General features: G+C 51.4%; 2 protein-coding genes across 4 annotated transcripts in view; one reads left to right on the top strand and one right to left on the bottom strand.

Annotated features, from left to right (window-relative positions):
- The window catches only part of TAFA3 (TAFA chemokine like family member 3), a 78,664-nt gene that overhangs the window by 5,853 nt on the left and 54,847 nt on the right, over positions 1–17,964 (bottom strand). For all 3 annotated transcript variants that reach the window (XM_042852656.2, XM_005303541.4, XM_065591441.1), the window contains 2 exons: positions 4,675–4,824; positions 964–1,088 (listed from right to left, as the gene is read on the bottom strand). In XM_042852656.2, coding sequence (XP_042708590.1) covers positions 964–1,088; positions 4,675–4,824 — 275 coding nt within the window. The remainder of the gene's footprint in view (positions 1–963; positions 1,089–4,674; positions 4,825–17,964) is intronic.
- Positions 12,192–14,729, top strand: LOC135982896 (uncharacterized). The gene is made up of 2 exons (XM_065591439.1): positions 12,192–13,166; positions 14,161–14,729. The coding sequence occupies exons 1-2, from the start codon at positions 12,590–12,592 to the stop codon at positions 14,703–14,705; spliced, it is 1,122 nt and encodes a 373-aa protein (XP_065447511.1). The 5' UTR covers positions 12,192–12,589; the 3' UTR covers positions 14,706–14,729.

Genomic DNA, 17,964 nt, shown 5'->3' on the forward strand with positions numbered 1-17,964 from the left:
CTTTTTTTGAAGGATAATTTTACAGCAGGGGGTGCAGGGTGAGCAAAGCTAAAGCATAAAGAATAATTATACTCAACTGTATGAACAATGATTACAAAATTATGCAACTGATTAACCATGACATACATGTAATTACTAATGAGTTTGATAAAATTTTAATTATACCTTGTTCTCCGGGGCATTCAGCAAGCCATGAAAATAATAATCATGTAGCTCTCTGTCACAGATGATTGCTCCAGCCGGGGGAGCACTGACATCCAAGAAAGCCCTTGACTGAATCACACTGCTGTGGCAGAAGGCAGGCGATGAGGAATCTGCTGCTTGGGGAATCTAGCACCTCACTGCAATGCCAGGACATACTGCAAACCAGTCCTTTGTTAACCAAGGACTAGCCTGGGAGCTGCTCTGATATCTTCCCCAGGAAAATCCCTCCACAGCTTCTACCTGGTGGCATCAGGTAACCACCTAACAAAAGCCACCAAAGGAGTTAAACTCAGAACAAAACCCAGGGCACTAACATGACGTTTGCCACTGTCACGTTGTTCACTCTGCTTGTGTGTCACAGCCCTGGCCCCACCCTGTGTCTGGCGGGTCTATTTAGATGGTAAGCTCTCCACGCCAGGCACTGTCTGCTACGCTGGGTTGGCGTGTGGCACAGGGCCCCATTCTTGGTTGGTGCTCGGGCATTACCATAATCAGCATGAAAGACAGAGAGATGTAAAAACTCTGGGCAAGGCGCCTCGCTTCTCTTCCTGCACCTGAGCGCTGTGGAGGGACATTCATGGGCTGTGAAAAGAAGGGACTAAGCGCACTGACGTGAGGGAAGGGTGGAAGCTCCTCACACCAACGCGGCCAAAGCACTTCGGTTCTGCCCTGCCCAGCTCTGCCAATGCCCCCTGCTCCGGATGGCTCACTCCATTTTCTATGGCAAACGTCTGGCTCCAGACAGCACCGCACACATACCTTGGTCGTCTTGACTTTGTTGCCAGTACTGCAGCTCCATCCCGACAAGTCGGGCAGCACCTTACATTCCTCCCCTTCTAGACACGGCTCCATCTGACACCACCACTTCTGGAGGACTATGGAGGCTGAAAGGAGAGAGGGCCAGTGAGGAACAGAGCAGATACGGGCAGTGTGCCTACAGTTGGGCTGGATGAGGGGAGAGATGGAGACAGGGTGAGGAGTTAGTATTTACTATTAGAGACGGCCGGCATTTCATCAGCAAGAAGCTAGTTTATGGAGCAGATAATGGCTTTTTGCACATGATGGAAAGTTTTCAAATTGTTCGTCAACACTGAATCAAAAATTTGGGTATTTGTTTTATTTCCTCCTCCCACTCCCTGTCCCCACCTTCTCCAGTGGTAAAAAAAAAAAAAGGGAGAGGAGGGAGAAAAATCAAACCCCAAAAGGAAAGCGGATACTACTTCTTTCAATTCAAGTCCAACTGAAACACATTTTTTCATTTTGCTTTGATGAAAAATCAAAAATGTCTGTGAAAATTTAAAAAAAAAAACATTTTTGATAATTTTTGCACCATTTTCTGGAATCCCTGTTTATTTATATTCCATCTAAATCAAACCGCTTTGTGAAATTGGGTCGATTTCACCAGACTTTTGTTTAGAAATGAAAAAAAGTTCCAACAATGTTGGAATGTCCCGTTTCGACATTTTCTGAACAAAACATTTCCACTTTTTATTTTGAAATGACTTTTTGTTTTGAATTTTTTAAATGTTGTATTATATATTATAATGTTTGCATAATTATATATTATACTGTATGATATAATATATAATTATACAACCACTATGTATATAAATATAAAATACTACCATGGGGCATAGCTGCCCCATAGCACACCCTACTGGCCAAACATGGCATTGCCAGTGCTTTCTGCCTCAATTTCCTTCCCTGAGGTGGGTCTCTTTGGCTCTCCACACACTGGTCTGTGCTGGAGATGTGGCTTAATCCCCTGCCAAGTCACAAACAAATGTAAACCCTTCTAGGGCAGCAAATGTCCAAACTATAAAGTCCCAACAAACAAAAAGATTCTTCTGCCCTTCAACCTTCCCTCTGGGCCCTGTTCCCAGCTCCTTTCTGGATCTGGGATGGAGCACTCACCCCCAGGCTGGTTCTCCTTATGGTTCCACGCCAGACTGATCTCTCTCAGTCCTTTTTCAAGGCCTACCTGTCCATTAAGCTAGGCTCACGCCCTCAGCTGGGACACAGCAAATTAATGATGGCACAGCTGTGGCTGGCCCCATCTTGCCTTACAGAGGCCAGTCACCCTGTGACAAATATATTATAATGCAATGCAAAACATTTTGAGAGTCTAAATTGAGATGAAACATTTAGAACGAAGCGAAATGGACACAAAGTTTGGAATTTACCCTTGTGGGGAACTTGGGGGTTTTCACTCCCATCAGAACAAAGCCTGATTTTAGAATCTTGAAATGTTTCCCAAAACGGCACGCTCCCCCTCTGCACAGCTCTAGTCCCACATGCTTCCAGTTAAAGTGCCAGGGCGTGAGACTCCGTTGTCGCCGTGTGCTGGGGTGCCCTGGCAGCCGCAAGCACAGCTGGGTGAGCGTCGTGTGGCCGTTTCTCTCCTGAGGTGGCAGTTCAGGGCTGTGCCACAGAGCCCGTCCCGAGGCCACCATGAAAGCAGGGACAAGCAACTGAACAAAGACAGGGCCCCCAAGTGCATTTGACTCACCCAGGAATCATTAGGCACAGAGCAGCCATCGTCAACTGTCCCAGCCCACAGCAAGCCGGCATCACCCAAGGACAGAAGGCATGCAAAAGCCCATCACCATAGTAACCTAAAGTTCAGCAACAGTGTGGTCTAAATTGACAGAGGCCAGAGAGGAGGCACCCAATGAAACAATGCCAGAATCACATTAACAGGGAGGTCATTAAGAATCAGGGATTCGACAGGAAATACCGGGCGGGCACGAGGCATACGGAGAGGCGTTTAACTGTGCTGAGCCACTGCTAGGTCTTTTCCAGTTTGCTTCTGAAGATGAAAAGCTTGTTAACGGTGGCAAACAAAGAGCAATCTTACCCCTCCTTGCAAATCTAACGGAGTCCTGCCTCGCTGCTCTTCCACCAAGACCCCTCAGCGTCTTTCATCCCCACAGCGGACTCCTTTTATGTGCATTCTGTCCCCAGCCGCCTGGCTGTTCCTGGTCACTGCCCACTGCACCTGGGCCACATTTTAATGCCGAGCAGAAGATGACTCGCTTCCTTTTTAATCTGCTTGTCTTTCTTCTGGTGCTGTGGGGGGTTCCCAGCGCCAGGTGTGTGTATGTGGGGGGGTCCCTCACATTCTGTCCTTCTATTCTTGCCCCTGGGGAAGCTATGGGAGAGAAAAGCACTTGGGAGGCCTAGAGGGAGGCCCCGGGGAACTGCGCAAAGTTGCATTGTCTGCTGTGATGTCAGCTGCTGGCAGCAGAGTGGGATGGGAGGGGCTGGCAGTGGATTGGATGAGTAACACTCAGAAGGCTGTGAGAGTTTAGGCACCTGAGACCATCTTGCAGGTGAGCCGAGCGGGGATTGGCGTCCATCTCAATGACGTGAGAGCAAACAGAGCCAGAGCCCTGGCCAAGATTATCCATGGTGGTTAGTGGTGTCAGGTGTCTAGAGTGCCTGACCTGTGAAATCAGGCCCCTTTATGGAGTCTCAGGTTGGGCTCCCCAAATGGGCTCCTAAATCACTTGTCACTTTGGAGAATTTGGTCCCAAGCTTCACTCAGAGCTCTGCTTTGCCCAGAGTCTCAATACAGGGGCTGTTCCTAATTGGCCCTGTCTGGCTGAAAACTGCTGCCAGGCACAGTGCCAGCAGGCCCCCTCGTGAGCATCCAGCCTGGTGCATGGCTTTAAAAACAGTCATGAACACGGAACAGTATCTGGAAACAGCTTTCAAACACGTCCATCCCTGTCATGTGGGCAGGGCCGTCACAGTCAGTGTGACACAGGCACGGACAAGTCCTTGGTGCTCTCATCAGGCTGGGCAAACATGAAACAGCTCCAAACCAGGGATAGGGAGGCAGGGCTAGGTTCTATTTCCGGCCCTACCACTGAGACCTCGGGCAGAATTCCTCTGCCCCTCAGCTCTCCATTCTAATAGAGGGAAATAATGACACTCACCTCCTCCCAGCTGGAGGCATCATGAATGAAAGTGAGAGCACCTGGGACAGATGGCACTAGACCAGTGCCAACTAGTTCTGTCTAGACTGCTGCACTTTGGGGAGGTTCGGGGTTATTTTAATTGTATTTGTAGGCAATCTCAGGAGTACCTAGAGTGTATGTACGGAGGGGTGCCCTGTTCAGTGTTGAAGACGTTCTAATGAAATAACTCAGGGATAACTACATTTTCCTGCTCATGTGGCAAGAGACTGGCACACCCAGGGGCACGAAAGCCGTCTCTGACACTTCTGCTTATCAGGCACTTGGCAGAGACTGACTGCGGTGGGAGAACTCGCCAGTTCAGCACGTTTGGATTGGGAATATTTTTTTTAAAACATTCAGTGTTACGGATGTATGAAAAAATCCCCACTGCTGGCAAAACGGGGGAGAATAACCCCATCCTCAGAGGCTGGAGGGAACGTTTCCTCCTAGTCTTTCCCAGCAAAACCAGAAAGCGATTACTCATCTGTGAAAGGCGGCGTGTACTCACCATCCACGCAGGAGGGAGCTGCGCGAGTCGTCCCCGCCACCTGCCCCGGGAAGCAGGAGCATTTCACCGTCTGGGAGCGCTCTTCGATCTTGTTCTTATTGCAGCATCTGTGGGCGGCGATGACTTCGCACGTGCCAGGCTCTATGTGCACTGTGGGGAGGCAAACAACCGCATCTGACCCGGAGCTGCGTGGCCGGAGCCCAGTCCCAAACTCTAGTTCAGCAGTTAGCCCGAGCAGGCTCCAGTGAACTCCTTTTACACCAGTGGAGCAATGAGAAAGGCCTCTCCGCTAGAAATAGACGGAGAAGCCCCATGAGCTGCACCAACACCAGACAGACCATGCAAGAGCCAGGCTTGGGGGATCCTTCCTAATGGGCATCGTCACAGACCCTCCACCATCTTGCCCTCAGTCCACTGCGTAACAGGGCAACGTTCCTCCTCAACGCAGAGCGCATGGGTGGAGACGTGCAAGGAGCTGGCATGAGCTCCAGATGTCTCAGCCAGAGGAGGGGACCCCGTTAGCTCAGCGGGGCAGCCTGGCACTCTGTAAGTCAGGTTCTTACGCCCCGTCCATCAGGGTGGTGACTGAGTGCTGACGGCTTGGGATGGTCAGCTAGAACTGCAGGACCCCAGATGTTCCACCATCATGTTCTCTCCCTCACCAGGGTTTGCGCTCTGGCTCCAGTAAGATGCTGGGGACACTGGTGCACACAGAGCCAATCCAGCCGCTGGCTCTCAGCCTGCACCAGTGCATTAAGTCCACAACATTGTCCCAACAGCAGTGAGCAGGTGCAGTGGGAAGCTCAGGGAAAGACAGAACATAGGGTAGCCTGCCCTCGCTAGCTAGCCCACTCAGTAAGAGCCAGCGGCACACAGGCCAATGGGAGTTTCACCATCTCCCCAGCAGGAGAGCACCACTCCATGGCTGCAAGTGATGAACGCAATGTTTCCAAGCCAGGGTGCCTGCTGGAAAATTGGACATCTAGCCAAGTGCTGCTGCTGAAGGAGTCTAAACCAGGCCTCAAGGCTGCTAAGGACACCCGGGTGGCTGTGTCCAATGGCTCCCCGGCCCCTCTCAAAGTAGGAAGAGCGCTGACCCTGGCTTAGTCTCATCATACTGCTTGAGTTCTATTTACTCCTAATCACCCGCCCTGCTGAGCAGAATTAATAGCCTCTCCCCATAGCTGAGGGAAGGGCTTTACTGAAATCAGCTAGTTGGTTAGTTAATTGGAACTGAAAATGAGATGCAAACTTGATACGAGCCCACAGAGAGAGAGGACGATGCCTCACAGTGCCTGTGGCTTCAGTCAAAACACCATCAGTTCCAGCCCCGAATGTTACCACCAAAGGGATGTTCATTTCTGGCACCGTATCAGTGTGCAATCTGACATGAGTTCCAGCCACGGGTGTATCTTAACTGCACAGCAACGCTGCAATTTCTTCCTGTTCAGCAGAAAGGGAGACCGTTGGTCTGCTGTTCTTTGCCCCCCCCCCATTAAAATATTAAGGAAGAAGGAAAACGAATGCACTGGCTTATCACCTCTGGGATCCCAGCTTAGAATCTAGTTAGCATCACAAATCAATGCATTTCACTGGGTAATGGCTCACACAGCCACCATACAAATTAGCCAAACAGGTCTGGATAGACTTTGATCCCATGACCTGAGAGTGAGTGATCCTTGAAGGTCTTGTTTAATGAGTCCTGAAAGAAGTGACTGCAGCGCCACACACGATGACAACATCCCAATGTGTTACCAGGAATACACTGTCTTTGATCGATGCAGTGATCAAGAGTCAGGCTGTGATGGGGTTAAGGCTGTTATGCTTTTCCTATGCACCAGCACCATTATGCAGAGATGTATACGGCACGTTTTCAAACCCTGCTGCCTAGCTGGACCCCCAAACCTTGCTCACACAATGTAGTTCCTGTTCCAAATGAACAAAGACTGCTTGACCCTGCAAGGGGCAAACAGACACAGTAAAGGAGAAAATCTTAAACTGATGGGCTCTGAATTCTGGGGGAGACCAAGCACCTTTCGAACCAGGGCTCTTTCTAATGACAGCCCAGCAATCCCGAGAGGAAAGCCGGTCGGCTCTGCACTGTCTTCTGTACCCGGCTGATTTAATACTGATTTAGTAACTGGGTGAAAAAAACAGTCTTGTTTTTAAGGCAAATTATTCATTTGGAAACATGAAAGACATTTAATGGATGAAACATCTTCTGCTGTCTCTGCCACAGGGCCCCCTACGCTGCAACATCTTCAAAAGCAGCTATGGGATTTAGGAGCCTAAGCCCCACTTTCAGAAGGGATTTTAACACTTGGGCATGGGCTACACTAGCGGGGGGGGGTGGTTCAAACTAAGATACGCAACTTCAGCTTCGCTACTCGCGTAGCTGAAGTTGAAGTATCTTAGTTCGACTTACGTGGCTGTCCTCGTGGCAGCGAGTCGACCGCTGCGGCTCCCCCGTCGACTTCGCTTACTCCTCCTGCCGAGGTGCAGTACGGGCGTCGATTCGGGGATCGATTTATCGTGTCTAGATGAGACGCGATAAATCGATCCCCGATACATAGAACACTACCCGCCGATCCGGCGGGTAGTATAGACGTACCCTTAGGAGCCTGCACTCCACAGCCTTTCAATGACAAGTGGACTCACAAGTGCCTCAGACATTTCTGAAAACAAGACTCGGGCTCCCAAATCACTAAGGTGCTTTTCAACCTTTTACCTAGAGTCTCATTTTTTTGCTGTCATTAATAATAAAAAACAGATAAAAGCCCATTTAAGTTTACCTGGATTTTCACCTTGCAAATGTCCAGACTCCCATGGTTGAGCAGCCAGCCAGCCAGATCTCTGATGCAGGGGCTCTGTCACCTCTACTGAGGACACACCCTGCTCACTCTGATCTCTCTACGGCAGCAACCACCTTCGCAGAGGTGCTGAGACCCTTCCGCTGTGACACCGCGAGCAAGTCATCAACACACGTCTCAGCCAACGAGCTGCCCTCAAAACTCCGCGGCAGCCCTGCGGCCGTTGCCGCCACACCAGTTGCAAACAGAGTGCAAGGTAAACTGCACAATGTGGGAAATCCACGTTAGCTGGATCCTCTCTAGCGAATGGCCAGGCACTAAATGCCATGGGAGCCTGATCCTGTCAGTACTGGGCTTTGTCCCAGAGGCCCCTGGCTTGGTCCTCTTTGCAGTTCAGCGCCCACATTCGGACACTGTCCCTTCACCCTCTTCTATGTTGTGCCCCCAGTGAATTGGGGCAAGTCTAAGACTGGCTGCTGGTCATAAATTAATCTCTTACATCTACTGATCGGCCTGTGCACTTGTTTCATCTCCTGGTGCTAGAAGCTGATGAACACCGGTGTAAAGAAATAAACCAATGCGCCCGAAGACCGAAGCGTGTGTCTTAGCAATCACAACACTCCCGGCTCAGCGCTGTGCCCGCCAGGCAATGCTTTCACTTGAGAGTTCATCAGGAAGATATATGAGTGAGAGCCATTTGATTTCAAAGGAGACACAGAAACTGAGAGGACTGTGAATACTGACCCCTGTGCTCACCACTAAATCACCTGCAAGATCTCAAGCTTCAAAATTGATCTAGGATGTATAGAGTGGTAATTTACAGCCCCCAAAAGTATTGCTGTATGAAGCCTGTAAACACAGTAATGGCAAGTTAAGTGCAAAAATACTCTGGGTTTCCCAAGCCAGGATCTATGGGCTGTCCAATGCTCTGCACACTGCAATAGCTGACAAAGATATTCAGCTCCACCTCCCTTCCTAGCTCTTACAGGACATTCATTACGGAGTGGGGCATTATGGAGAAGTCCTACAGCATTTAATAGAGAATACCAACCTTGCTGAAGGTAATCAGTCTGTAGATACTCATAACATGGCTCCCACTCACTGTTAACCCCCACAGACTGGGTGAGTAAGTTCTGAGGAATTCTATTGCTTTTATTTCTCTTTGATTCCATAAGAGTTCTCCCTAAAGATGGACACAGAGGTTGAGGAATTGGTCTGAAACTTTGCTCCAATTTGAATCCAAGTCAGAATTCTTTTTAGGATGTAAAAAGATGGTATTTTTATATGGAACATCCATTTCCAGGAACTCTCGAGAGACCCCAAGCAAGCACAGTCTCACTGGGGGTTGGGCTAAGATCAGATAAGCACAGAAACTGGAGGGTGCACCCTCTTTAGTGGCCGGTCCATCATAGCAACAGCAGGAAGATGGAACTGAGTTCATACTGAACACACTGTGGCTTGGTGGGTGGGAGGTTACCGTGAAATCCCTGGTTCCAATCCCTCTCTGAAGGATTTGGTGCCAGAGGAGGCCAGGGGTCAGGCCCACGCTGCTCTGTGGGTGGCCTTTGCATTTCTCTTGTTAACACAGATTTTGTCACTCTCTATGTTGAAGTTCCCTACACTGATCGGGGTGGCTCTAGGCACCAGCAAAGCAAGCAGGTGCTTGGGGCAGCCCATTTGCAGGGGCGGCAGCTGGCAGGGATCCAGTCTGGAAGCTGAGAACCAACAGCGGGGCCCTGGGAGCTGTAGTTCCTTGGTTAGCTCCCTGTCTATAGAGCCAGCCCTGGAGCAGGGAAAGAACTACATTTCCCAGCATTCCCGTGGCCGCTATCAACAGGAAAGGGAGGGGGAGGGAGTATGGTAGCTGAAATCTCATGCTGCAGCTTGCTGTGAATGGAGAGCTCACAGCTAGAGCGGGGTGGCACTGTGAATGGGGAACAAGTATGCCAAGGTAGAAGGCTTTGGCCCAGATATCCCCTTCAGAAGACATCCCCAGACTGGATTAGGGATACTGGTGTGACCTCACCTTGCAGCCCCCAAAGAAGGAATTGGGTGGACTAGATGGACAGTGCCCCCCTCTATCTGAAGCCTAGCAAGGGAGGTATGTGGATCCCGCTAGAATTTAAAATGAAAAGTAAGGGAGGGGAGGCTCTACTAGACTGGGCAGCTTTAGATACAGTACCAGGCACGTAGGAGGATTTCCACTTCTGAGCCATGGAAGCAGAAATTGACTTTTCCTTTCCAGATTTAGCTAATATTCAGAAAGGGAATCTAGCACCTGCCTTCCAGATTTGAACACCTCAAAATTCAGGAGTGCTCAAGCTCAGTTTGGGCAGCTGTTACTTCATTTCTCCCAAATCAAATATACTGATCCACTGTAACTTGCTGTAGAAAAAGTCGGATAAAATTGAGCAAGAAATGCTTCCCAGTGGTTATTAGGACTGGAATTGCTATTTTCAACAGCCATTGCCTTTTTTTAGTTTTATTTGTTTAAAAGGAAGACAGTGATATTGCATTGGCAAATTCCTCATAGAAACAAAGAGTGGAACAAAAGAATAATAAAGGCACCTCAACTTTTCCTCATTTATGGAGGACAGTCTTATAATATGCATCCAGATATCCTCCAGTCACACAAGCTGAAAATTGTTCCACTTCACTGCAGTTCTGTAACGATATGGGAACCAATCCTGTCTGTGTTCTGTGCACATCCAAAATTCCTGCTGAATGACCCGCCCTGGGAGCAAGTTACCAGTGACCCAGGGCTGGGGCAGAAGGAGGGTGCAGGCGGGGGTGGGGGAGAGAGTTCAGGGCTGGGGTGGCAGGGGGTGTGGGTGGAGGGGGCAGAGCCCAGGGCTGGGATGGCAGGGAAGTGCGGGTCGGGGGGGGGGAAGCCCAGGGCTGGGGCGGCAGGGGGGTGTGGGTGGGGAGAGGCCCAGAGCTGGGGCGGCAGGAGGTGCAGGTGGTGCGGGGGGGAGCCCAGGGCTGGGGTTGGGGCAGCCAAAAATGTTTTTGCTTGGGGCAGCAAAAAACCTAGAGCCGGCCCTGTTACTGATGGGTTATAAAGGGTTTCCACATGACTGGTACCAGTGATGGGCACGTTACAGACATGAGCACGGGTGTTCTACACGCCAATAAGGACATCAGATGGAGGAGATACAGATGGTTATAAGCCATGATTGTAAGCGACCTAGCAACGAAGCGCTAGCCCACTGATACACTACTGATTAACACATCTCTGACTCATGCGTTAGCCCTTTATAAGCTCTCTGTACACGGAACCTCGATACGAAGCGTGACCCATGTTTCATTAGCACTAAGACAGAAGTGCAGGCTTCTTCTTTGCATCAACATCATGTCAGGGACCTTGGCGCCGCTGAGCTGTGCCAACGGGAGCCCTGCAGACTGAAGGCCCTGCTAACCCATCCCAACAGGCTCATGTTTCTCTCACACAGCCCCTGGCCACCCTCGCTCAGCCCTAACCTGGAAGGATCCCTCTGCGGGGTGAGGGGCGCTTAGTCTGAGTCGTAGGGGCCCAGGCTGTCCGGGGTCTCTCTGCCAAGGGGGACAGAATTTCATGGTGAGGAGGAAGTGGACCAAGAGCAAACCCCATTCCCAGCCATCCCACTGTACCAGCCTTTGCTCACAGCTGATTCGGCTGGATGTGCAGCAGTGCCCTGGACTTACTGGTTCAGCTTTCCCACTGGCTTGCTCTGAGGCACCCAGCTAGACGGCTAACACCCCGCCAGAGGAGCACTGCAGCCCCTCCCGTCCAGTCAGACCGTCTGAGAGAGGCTGCCGTCTCCTGCCGTTCCAAAGCTCTTCTAACCTGGCCACATTTAAAGCCCAGGGCACCAGGCAGAATTCACCTCCTCCAGCATGCCGGCCTTCCAGCCCCCACAACTGTTAGTATTTCCCTGCCCATCGCTTTCTCTTTGCCAGCTGCTCTCTTTTTGTGGACATGCCCCCCTAGTAAGGGGGGGGGGGAGGAATAGCTCAGTGGTTTGAGCATTAGCCTGCTAAACCCAGGGTTGTGAGTTCAATCCTTGAGGGGGCCACTTGGGGATCTGGGGCAAAATCAGTACTTGGTCCTGCTAGTGGAGGCAGGGGGCTGGACTCAATGACCTTTCAAGGTCCCTTCCAGTTCTAGGAGATGGGATGGGCTGTTCAGTTCTGCCCCTCCCTGCTCTCCTGCCACTCTCTGTGTGCACTTCTCTCCCCTCAGCCCCTGCCCTGCAGGCAGCAGAGAGCTGCAGCATGGTGGCTGGCCTCTGCCCCCGTCAGCGTCAAAGCTAAATTAGCTTGAATTTTCCTCCATTCACGAGCGAGCTGGCTTCCCGGTGCGCTCAAGCCTCCGTTGGACACTCTGGAGAATTGTGCAGGGCATCAACCTGCTCTCTACCCCACTCCAGACTGTGAAAGGTCTCTAGTGGTCAGCACCCCTGGCCCCAACTCATAAGCCGTAAAAAGAGATTCGGATACAATTTTTCTTTGCGCTGCTATTAGCCCAAGCCTTCTTTCAGAGCTGCTCCTCAGACCCTCCCATCAGCCTGTGCTCTGACTTAGGGTTTGTCCATCAACCCAATGCAGCTAACAACACTGAACAGCACCATTGTCATTGGTATTGTAGAAACACTGGGAATGGCTCAGCACCTGCAATCTCTGGGCCTTGCTCAGCGCTTCAGTGGAGGTTTTGTTTGACCAGAGAGTGAGGCCTGGTCTACACTAGGCGTTTATGTCGAAGTTAGCGCCGTTACATCGAATTAACCCTGCACCCGTCCACACTGCGATGCTATTTAGTTCGACATAGAGGTCTCTTTAATTCGACTTCTGTACTCCTCCCCGACGAGGGGAGTAGCGCCAAATTCGACATGGCCATGTCGAATTAGGCTAGGTGTGGATGGAAATCGACGCTAATAGCTCCGGGAGCTATCCCACAGTGCACCACTCTGTTGACGCTCTGGACAGCAGTGCGAGCTCGTATGCTCTGACCAGCCACACAGGAAAAGCCCCGGGAAAATTTGAATTGGAATTCCTTTTCCTGTCTGGCCAGTTTGAATCTCATTTCCTGTCTGGACATCGTGGCGAGCACAGCAGCACTGGCAACGATGCAGAGCTCTCCAGCAGTGATGGCCGTGCAGTCTGTGAATAGAAAGAGGGCCCCAGCATGGACTGATCGGGAAGTCTTGGATCTCATCGCTGTGTGGGGCGATGAGTCCGTGCTTTCCGAGCTGCGATCCAAAAGACGGAATGCAAAGATCTACGAGAAGATCTCTAAAGACATGGCAGAGAGAGGATACAGCCGGGATGCAACGCAGTGCCGCGTGAAAATCAAGGAGCTGAGACAAGGCTACCAGAAGACCAAAGAGGCAAACGGACGCTCCGGATCCCATCCCCAGACATCCCGTTTCTATGAGGCACTGCATTCCATCCTCGGTGCGGCCGCCACCACTACCCCACCAGTGACCGTGGACTCTGAGGATGGGGTAGTGTCCACGGCCGGTTCCTCGGACATGTTAGGGGACGTGGAAGATGAGGAAGGAGATGAGGAGGGCGAGGCAGTCGGCAGCGCTCACAACGCTGATTTCCCCGACAGCCAGGATCTCTTCATCACCCTTACAGAGATCCCCTACGAAGCGTCCCCAGCCGTTACCCCGGACACAGAATCTGGTGAAGGATCAGCCAGTAAGTGTTGTAAACATCTAAACATTTATTTTTAACAAAACAGGAATATTAACAATTTAAAGAATGGGTTGTTCATGATTAGTGTGCCCTATGCGCTTAACGGTTTAGTCATGGGCAGTGCAAGTTTTGAAAAAAAATCTAGCAATGTCCGGTTTTCAGTGATTGTCCTGCACAAGCCGCTCTACTGTTTATTCCCTGCTACTGCAGCTACAGTAAAATGCGGTCTATATGTCCGGGGATAGAGCAGTAGTCCTCCTGGGATATCTCCACGAAGCTCTCCTGGAGGTAACTTGAAAGCCGTTCCATGAGGTTCCTGGGGAGAGCGGCCTTATTGGGTCCTCCGAAGTACGAGACGTTGCCGCGCCACGAGACTATCACGTACTCGGGAATCATTGCTCTGCATAGCAGGGCGGCATACGGCCCTGGTCTTTGGAGGCTTTCCCGGAGCATTCTCTGTCTGTCGCTCTCAGAGATCCTCATCAGGGTGATGTCGCCCATGGTGACCTGCTTTTAATTAGGTAGGGGAATGTTAGTGTTGGGACTGCTTTCCCGTTCCTTGACAGAACTGTAACCGCTGGTTTTTAGCCACGCGGTGGAGGCGGGAGAGGGGCAGCCGAAAGGGATCGTTCCCGGGGACAGCCGCGAGGGGGTGGGACAGGGGCAGAGTTCCCGCTTGCCGGATTGCTGGCTGCAGGAACTGACATAGCTTTAAATGTGAAATGAGGCCAGTGGTAATCTAAAAGTTTTAAACTGCCACAAGTGTACGGCTTACCATGTCTGCCTGCAACAGAAATTCCGTTGTGCTGCCCCGCTTCTCAAATGTGCTGTGCAAGACCCCAGGCACTGAATGCGAAGGCCGAAAATTCGACCTTGTGCTGAGTGCGCATGTGATAGGTGCTGTGCATGGTCTTGTTCACAGAGAAAGACTATGTTCTTTGTTCACAACTACATTTTTCTTTCTGAGGAATTCACTCCCTTTTTCCCATTTCCACAGCCCCATCTGTGACTGTCTCACAACCTAGCCTGGAATCACACTCCCAGAGGCTAGCGCGGATTAGGCGTAGGAAGAGGAGGACACGGGAGGACATGTTCTCTGAGCTTATGGCCTGTTCCCAAGCCCAGGCAGCACAGCAGACCCAGTGGCGGGAGAACTTGACCCGAATGCACCAAGCCAACATGGATCGGGAGGAGAGGTGGCGGCAGGAAGACCAGCAGGCGACTCAAACGCTGCTTGGACTACTGAGGGAGCAAACGGACACGCTCCGGCGCCTTGTGGATGTTCTGCAGGAACGGAGGCAGGAGGACAGAGCCCCGCTGCAGTCCATCTATAACCGCCCTCCCCTGCCACCAAGTCCCATACCCACCTCACCCAAAGTGCAAAGAAGGAGAGGTGGCAGAGTCCCTGCTAACTCTCACTCCACCCCTGCAGAGAGCTCTAGTAGCAGAGGCTCTCATTTCCCAAAATTTGAACAGTTCTTTCCTTCCCGCCTGACACAAGCCCCCGTCCAAGTTTCACCTCCCAATGCCATGTGTAGTTGATAATAAAAAATATGTTTCTGTAAACTACTGTTTCAATCATGTTCTTTTGGAGGAGGATGGGAAAGGGGGTTGGTAATTGGACAGGACAGTCACCTTTGGCAGGGTACATAGTCGGGGGCAGGCACAGCAGCAGGGCACATACACAGTGCAGTGATGCAGTGACTAGTTACCCTGGTTAGTCTGGGAGGTTGTTTTCATGTTATGTGGTGGGGGGTGGGTTGCTCTGTGACTTTGTGGCAGGGGAGGGCAGTTACAGATCTTAAGCGGCGGTCCTTAGGCAGGATCACAGAGCCACACAGCAGGGGATCTGTAACCGTCCTCCCCCTGCCACAAAGTCACATAGACCCCCCCATACACACAGTCCCGATCAGGAGGGGTGACAGGCTCCGTTGAAACAACCATCCCACTGCAGCGGAGCCTGTCAATCCTTGAGTTTAGAAGCTGCATTCGCGTCACTACACTACACCCGCTCCGCACCACAGTCTGCGTCCCAGTTTTAAAAAATTCCCGCGAAAACAGTATTAAAGAAAACGGTGTGCTTTAACAAAGTTGAACTATTTTTATTTCGCAACATGTGTTGGAAGGGGGGTGAAGGGGGTATGTAACTGGATAGGATAGTCAACATTACCTGGGTAAAGAAACGGGGGCAGGTTTAGCTTCTCAGTACACAAACTTTAAAGTCACAGGTTACCCTGCTCACTGAGGAACTTTGCTTTCAAAGCCTCCCGGATGCACAGCGCGTCCCGCTGGTCTCTTCTAATCGCCCGGCTGTCTGGCTGTGAGTAATCAGCAGCCAGGCTATTTTCCTCAACCTCCCACCCCGCCATAAAGGTCTCCCCCTTGCTCTCACAGAGATTGTGGAGCACACAGCAAGCTGCTATAACAATGGGGATATTGGTTTCGCTGAGATCACAGCGAGTCAGTAAGCTTCTCCATCTCCCCTTGAGACGGCCAAAAGCACACTCCACCACCATTCTGCACTTGCTCAGCCGGTAGTTGAAGAGTTCTTTTTCAGTGTCCAGGGCGCCAGTATAGGGCTTCATGAGCCAGGGCATTAGCGGGTAGGCTGGGTCCCCGAGGATGACTATAGGCATCTCCACATCCCCAACAGTTATTTTGTGGTCCGGGAAGTAAATACCTTGTTGCAGCCGTCTAAACAGACCAGAGTTCCTGAAAACACGAGCGTCATGAACCTTGCCCGGCCATCCCACGTAGATGTTGGTAAAACGTCCCCTGTGGTCCACCAGTGCTTGCAGCACCATGGAAAAGTAGCCCTTTCGGTTAATGTACTGGGTGGCCTGGTGGTCCGGTGCCAGGATAGGGATGTGAGTTCCATCTATGGCCCCACCGCAGTTTGGGAATCCCATCGCTGCGAAGCCATCTATGATCGCCTCCACGTTTCCCAGGGTCACTACCTTTGGCAGCAGTACATCAACGATTGCCTTGGCTACTTGCATCACAACAACCCCCACGGTAGATTTGCCCACCCCAAACTGGTTCGCGACTGACCGGTAGCTGTCTGGCGTTGCAAGCTTCCAGAGGGCTATGGCCACTCGCTTCTGTACACTCAGTGCAGCTCGCAACCGGGTGTCACTGCGCTTCAGGGCAGGGGACAGCAACTCACAAAGTTCAAGGAAAGTTCCCTTCCGCATGCGAAAGTTTCGCAGCCACTGGGATTCATCCCAGACCTGCAGCACTATGCGGTCCCACCACTCAGTGCTTGTTTCCCGTGCCCAGAATCGCCGTTCCACGGCATCAACATGACCCATTGCCACCGCGATGTCCTCGGCGCTGGGTCCCCTGCTTTCTGACAGGTCCGTGCTACTCTCAGACTTCAGGACATCACCGCGGTGCCGTAGCCTCCTTGCCTGACTTTTCTGTATCTGCCTCAGGGAAACCTGTATGATAAGCTGCGAGGCGTTGAGAGCGGCCACAACTGCAGCGATGGTCGCAGCGTGCTCCATGCTCGCAGTGCTGTGGCGTCCGCGCTGTCAATGACTGGAAAAGTGCGCGAAATGATTTCCCGCCGGCGCTTTCAGGGAGGGAGGGCAGGAGTGATGGACGGATGACGACAGTTACCCAAAAGCACCCTCGACACATTTTGTTACCCAGAAGGCATTGCCGGCTACACCCAGAATTCCAATGGGCAGAGGGGACTGCGGGAACTGTGGGATAGCTGACCACAGTGCACCGCTTCGAATGTCGACGCTTTCACCATTAGTGTGGACGCACAAAGTCGAATTACTGTCCTTAGTGTGGACACACACGTTCGAATTTGCAATATCGATTACAAAAATTCGATGCAAGTAAAATCGAACTACTCTCGTAGTGTAGACAAGGCCTCAACATCTGGACGACATCAACATCTGGCCTATTGTCTCTAGAGTCTTGTCTACATTAGGGGAGGTTTGCAAAATTGTCCTGCTGTTGTTAACCATGTTGGGAGCCCACTGGCTGCTGCTGCGCGTCACCTCCGTTAGAGCCATTAGAGCAAGGTTAGATGACACAATGCTCAGTGCACCAGCAGGCCATCTAAGCCAGAGCTCCCAAGGGTGCTAAAACTGGGGGGAGCTGACCTGGGGCTGCCAATGGTGGGAAACTTTTGCAAAATTCCTTTAGCACAGGTAAAGCTTTGCTGTGGGCAGAGTGATCCCTCCCAGGGTCATTATCAAACTGCCTCTGGACGGGAATTCTAATTCAATGGGATTAGAAGGTTACAGACAACCAAACTGCTTATCAACAGTAGGGGGAAAAAAGAAAGAAATCCCTGGGTGTTCCTGCTTCTAATAGACCCTTGCAGATCATTCACACACCCCCCCCCAGGGAGATTTCTGCTGGCCACAGGCAGCAGGGTGGCTGCTGCGGCAAATGCTAGCTGAAAGGAGAAACTAGCTGTCTTCCATTTCCAGGCTGATAAATACCCACTAGCAAGGTGCAGCTTTCCCTGGTTCAGCCCGGACTCCTGTGCTACCATTGTCTCATTCCTATGGGTGCTGGGAGGCGGGAGGTGGTAAGTGACTGGGCACTCACTGGAGGACAGAATAAACCTGTTTCTCCCCAAATTCAAGCCACCCTGAGGTGACAATAGCTTGCATTCCTTAGGTGCAGCATTAGGTCAGGCCAAGTCACCATCCTGCACTAAGCATTTGCAGCACACCTTACCGCCAGGGTAAGAATTTGGCTTCTTTCCTACCAACATGAATTTTGCTGCAGACAGGAGTTAGATAAAGGTAGAAGTTCAGCACAAGTTCAAGTCTCT

The sequence above is a fragment of the Chrysemys picta genome, chromosome 4, assembly GCF_011386835.1.
Source record: "Chrysemys picta bellii isolate R12L10 chromosome 4, ASM1138683v2, whole genome shotgun sequence".
NCBI classification, from domain to species: Eukaryota; Metazoa; Chordata; order Testudines; family Emydidae; genus Chrysemys; species Chrysemys picta.

What these genes read in the sequence shown, in the direction of transcription:
- LOC135982896 (XM_065591439.1), top strand. Translation starts at nt 12,590, where the DNA reads ATGCAGAGCTCTCCAGCAGTGATGGCCGTGCAGTCTGTGAATAGAAAG. An exon ending in ATCTGGTGAAGGATCAGCCA is followed by an intron (nt 13,167 to 14,160) that starts GTAAGTGTTGTA and finishes CCATTTCCACAG; the next exon opens with CCCCATCTGTGACTGTCTCA.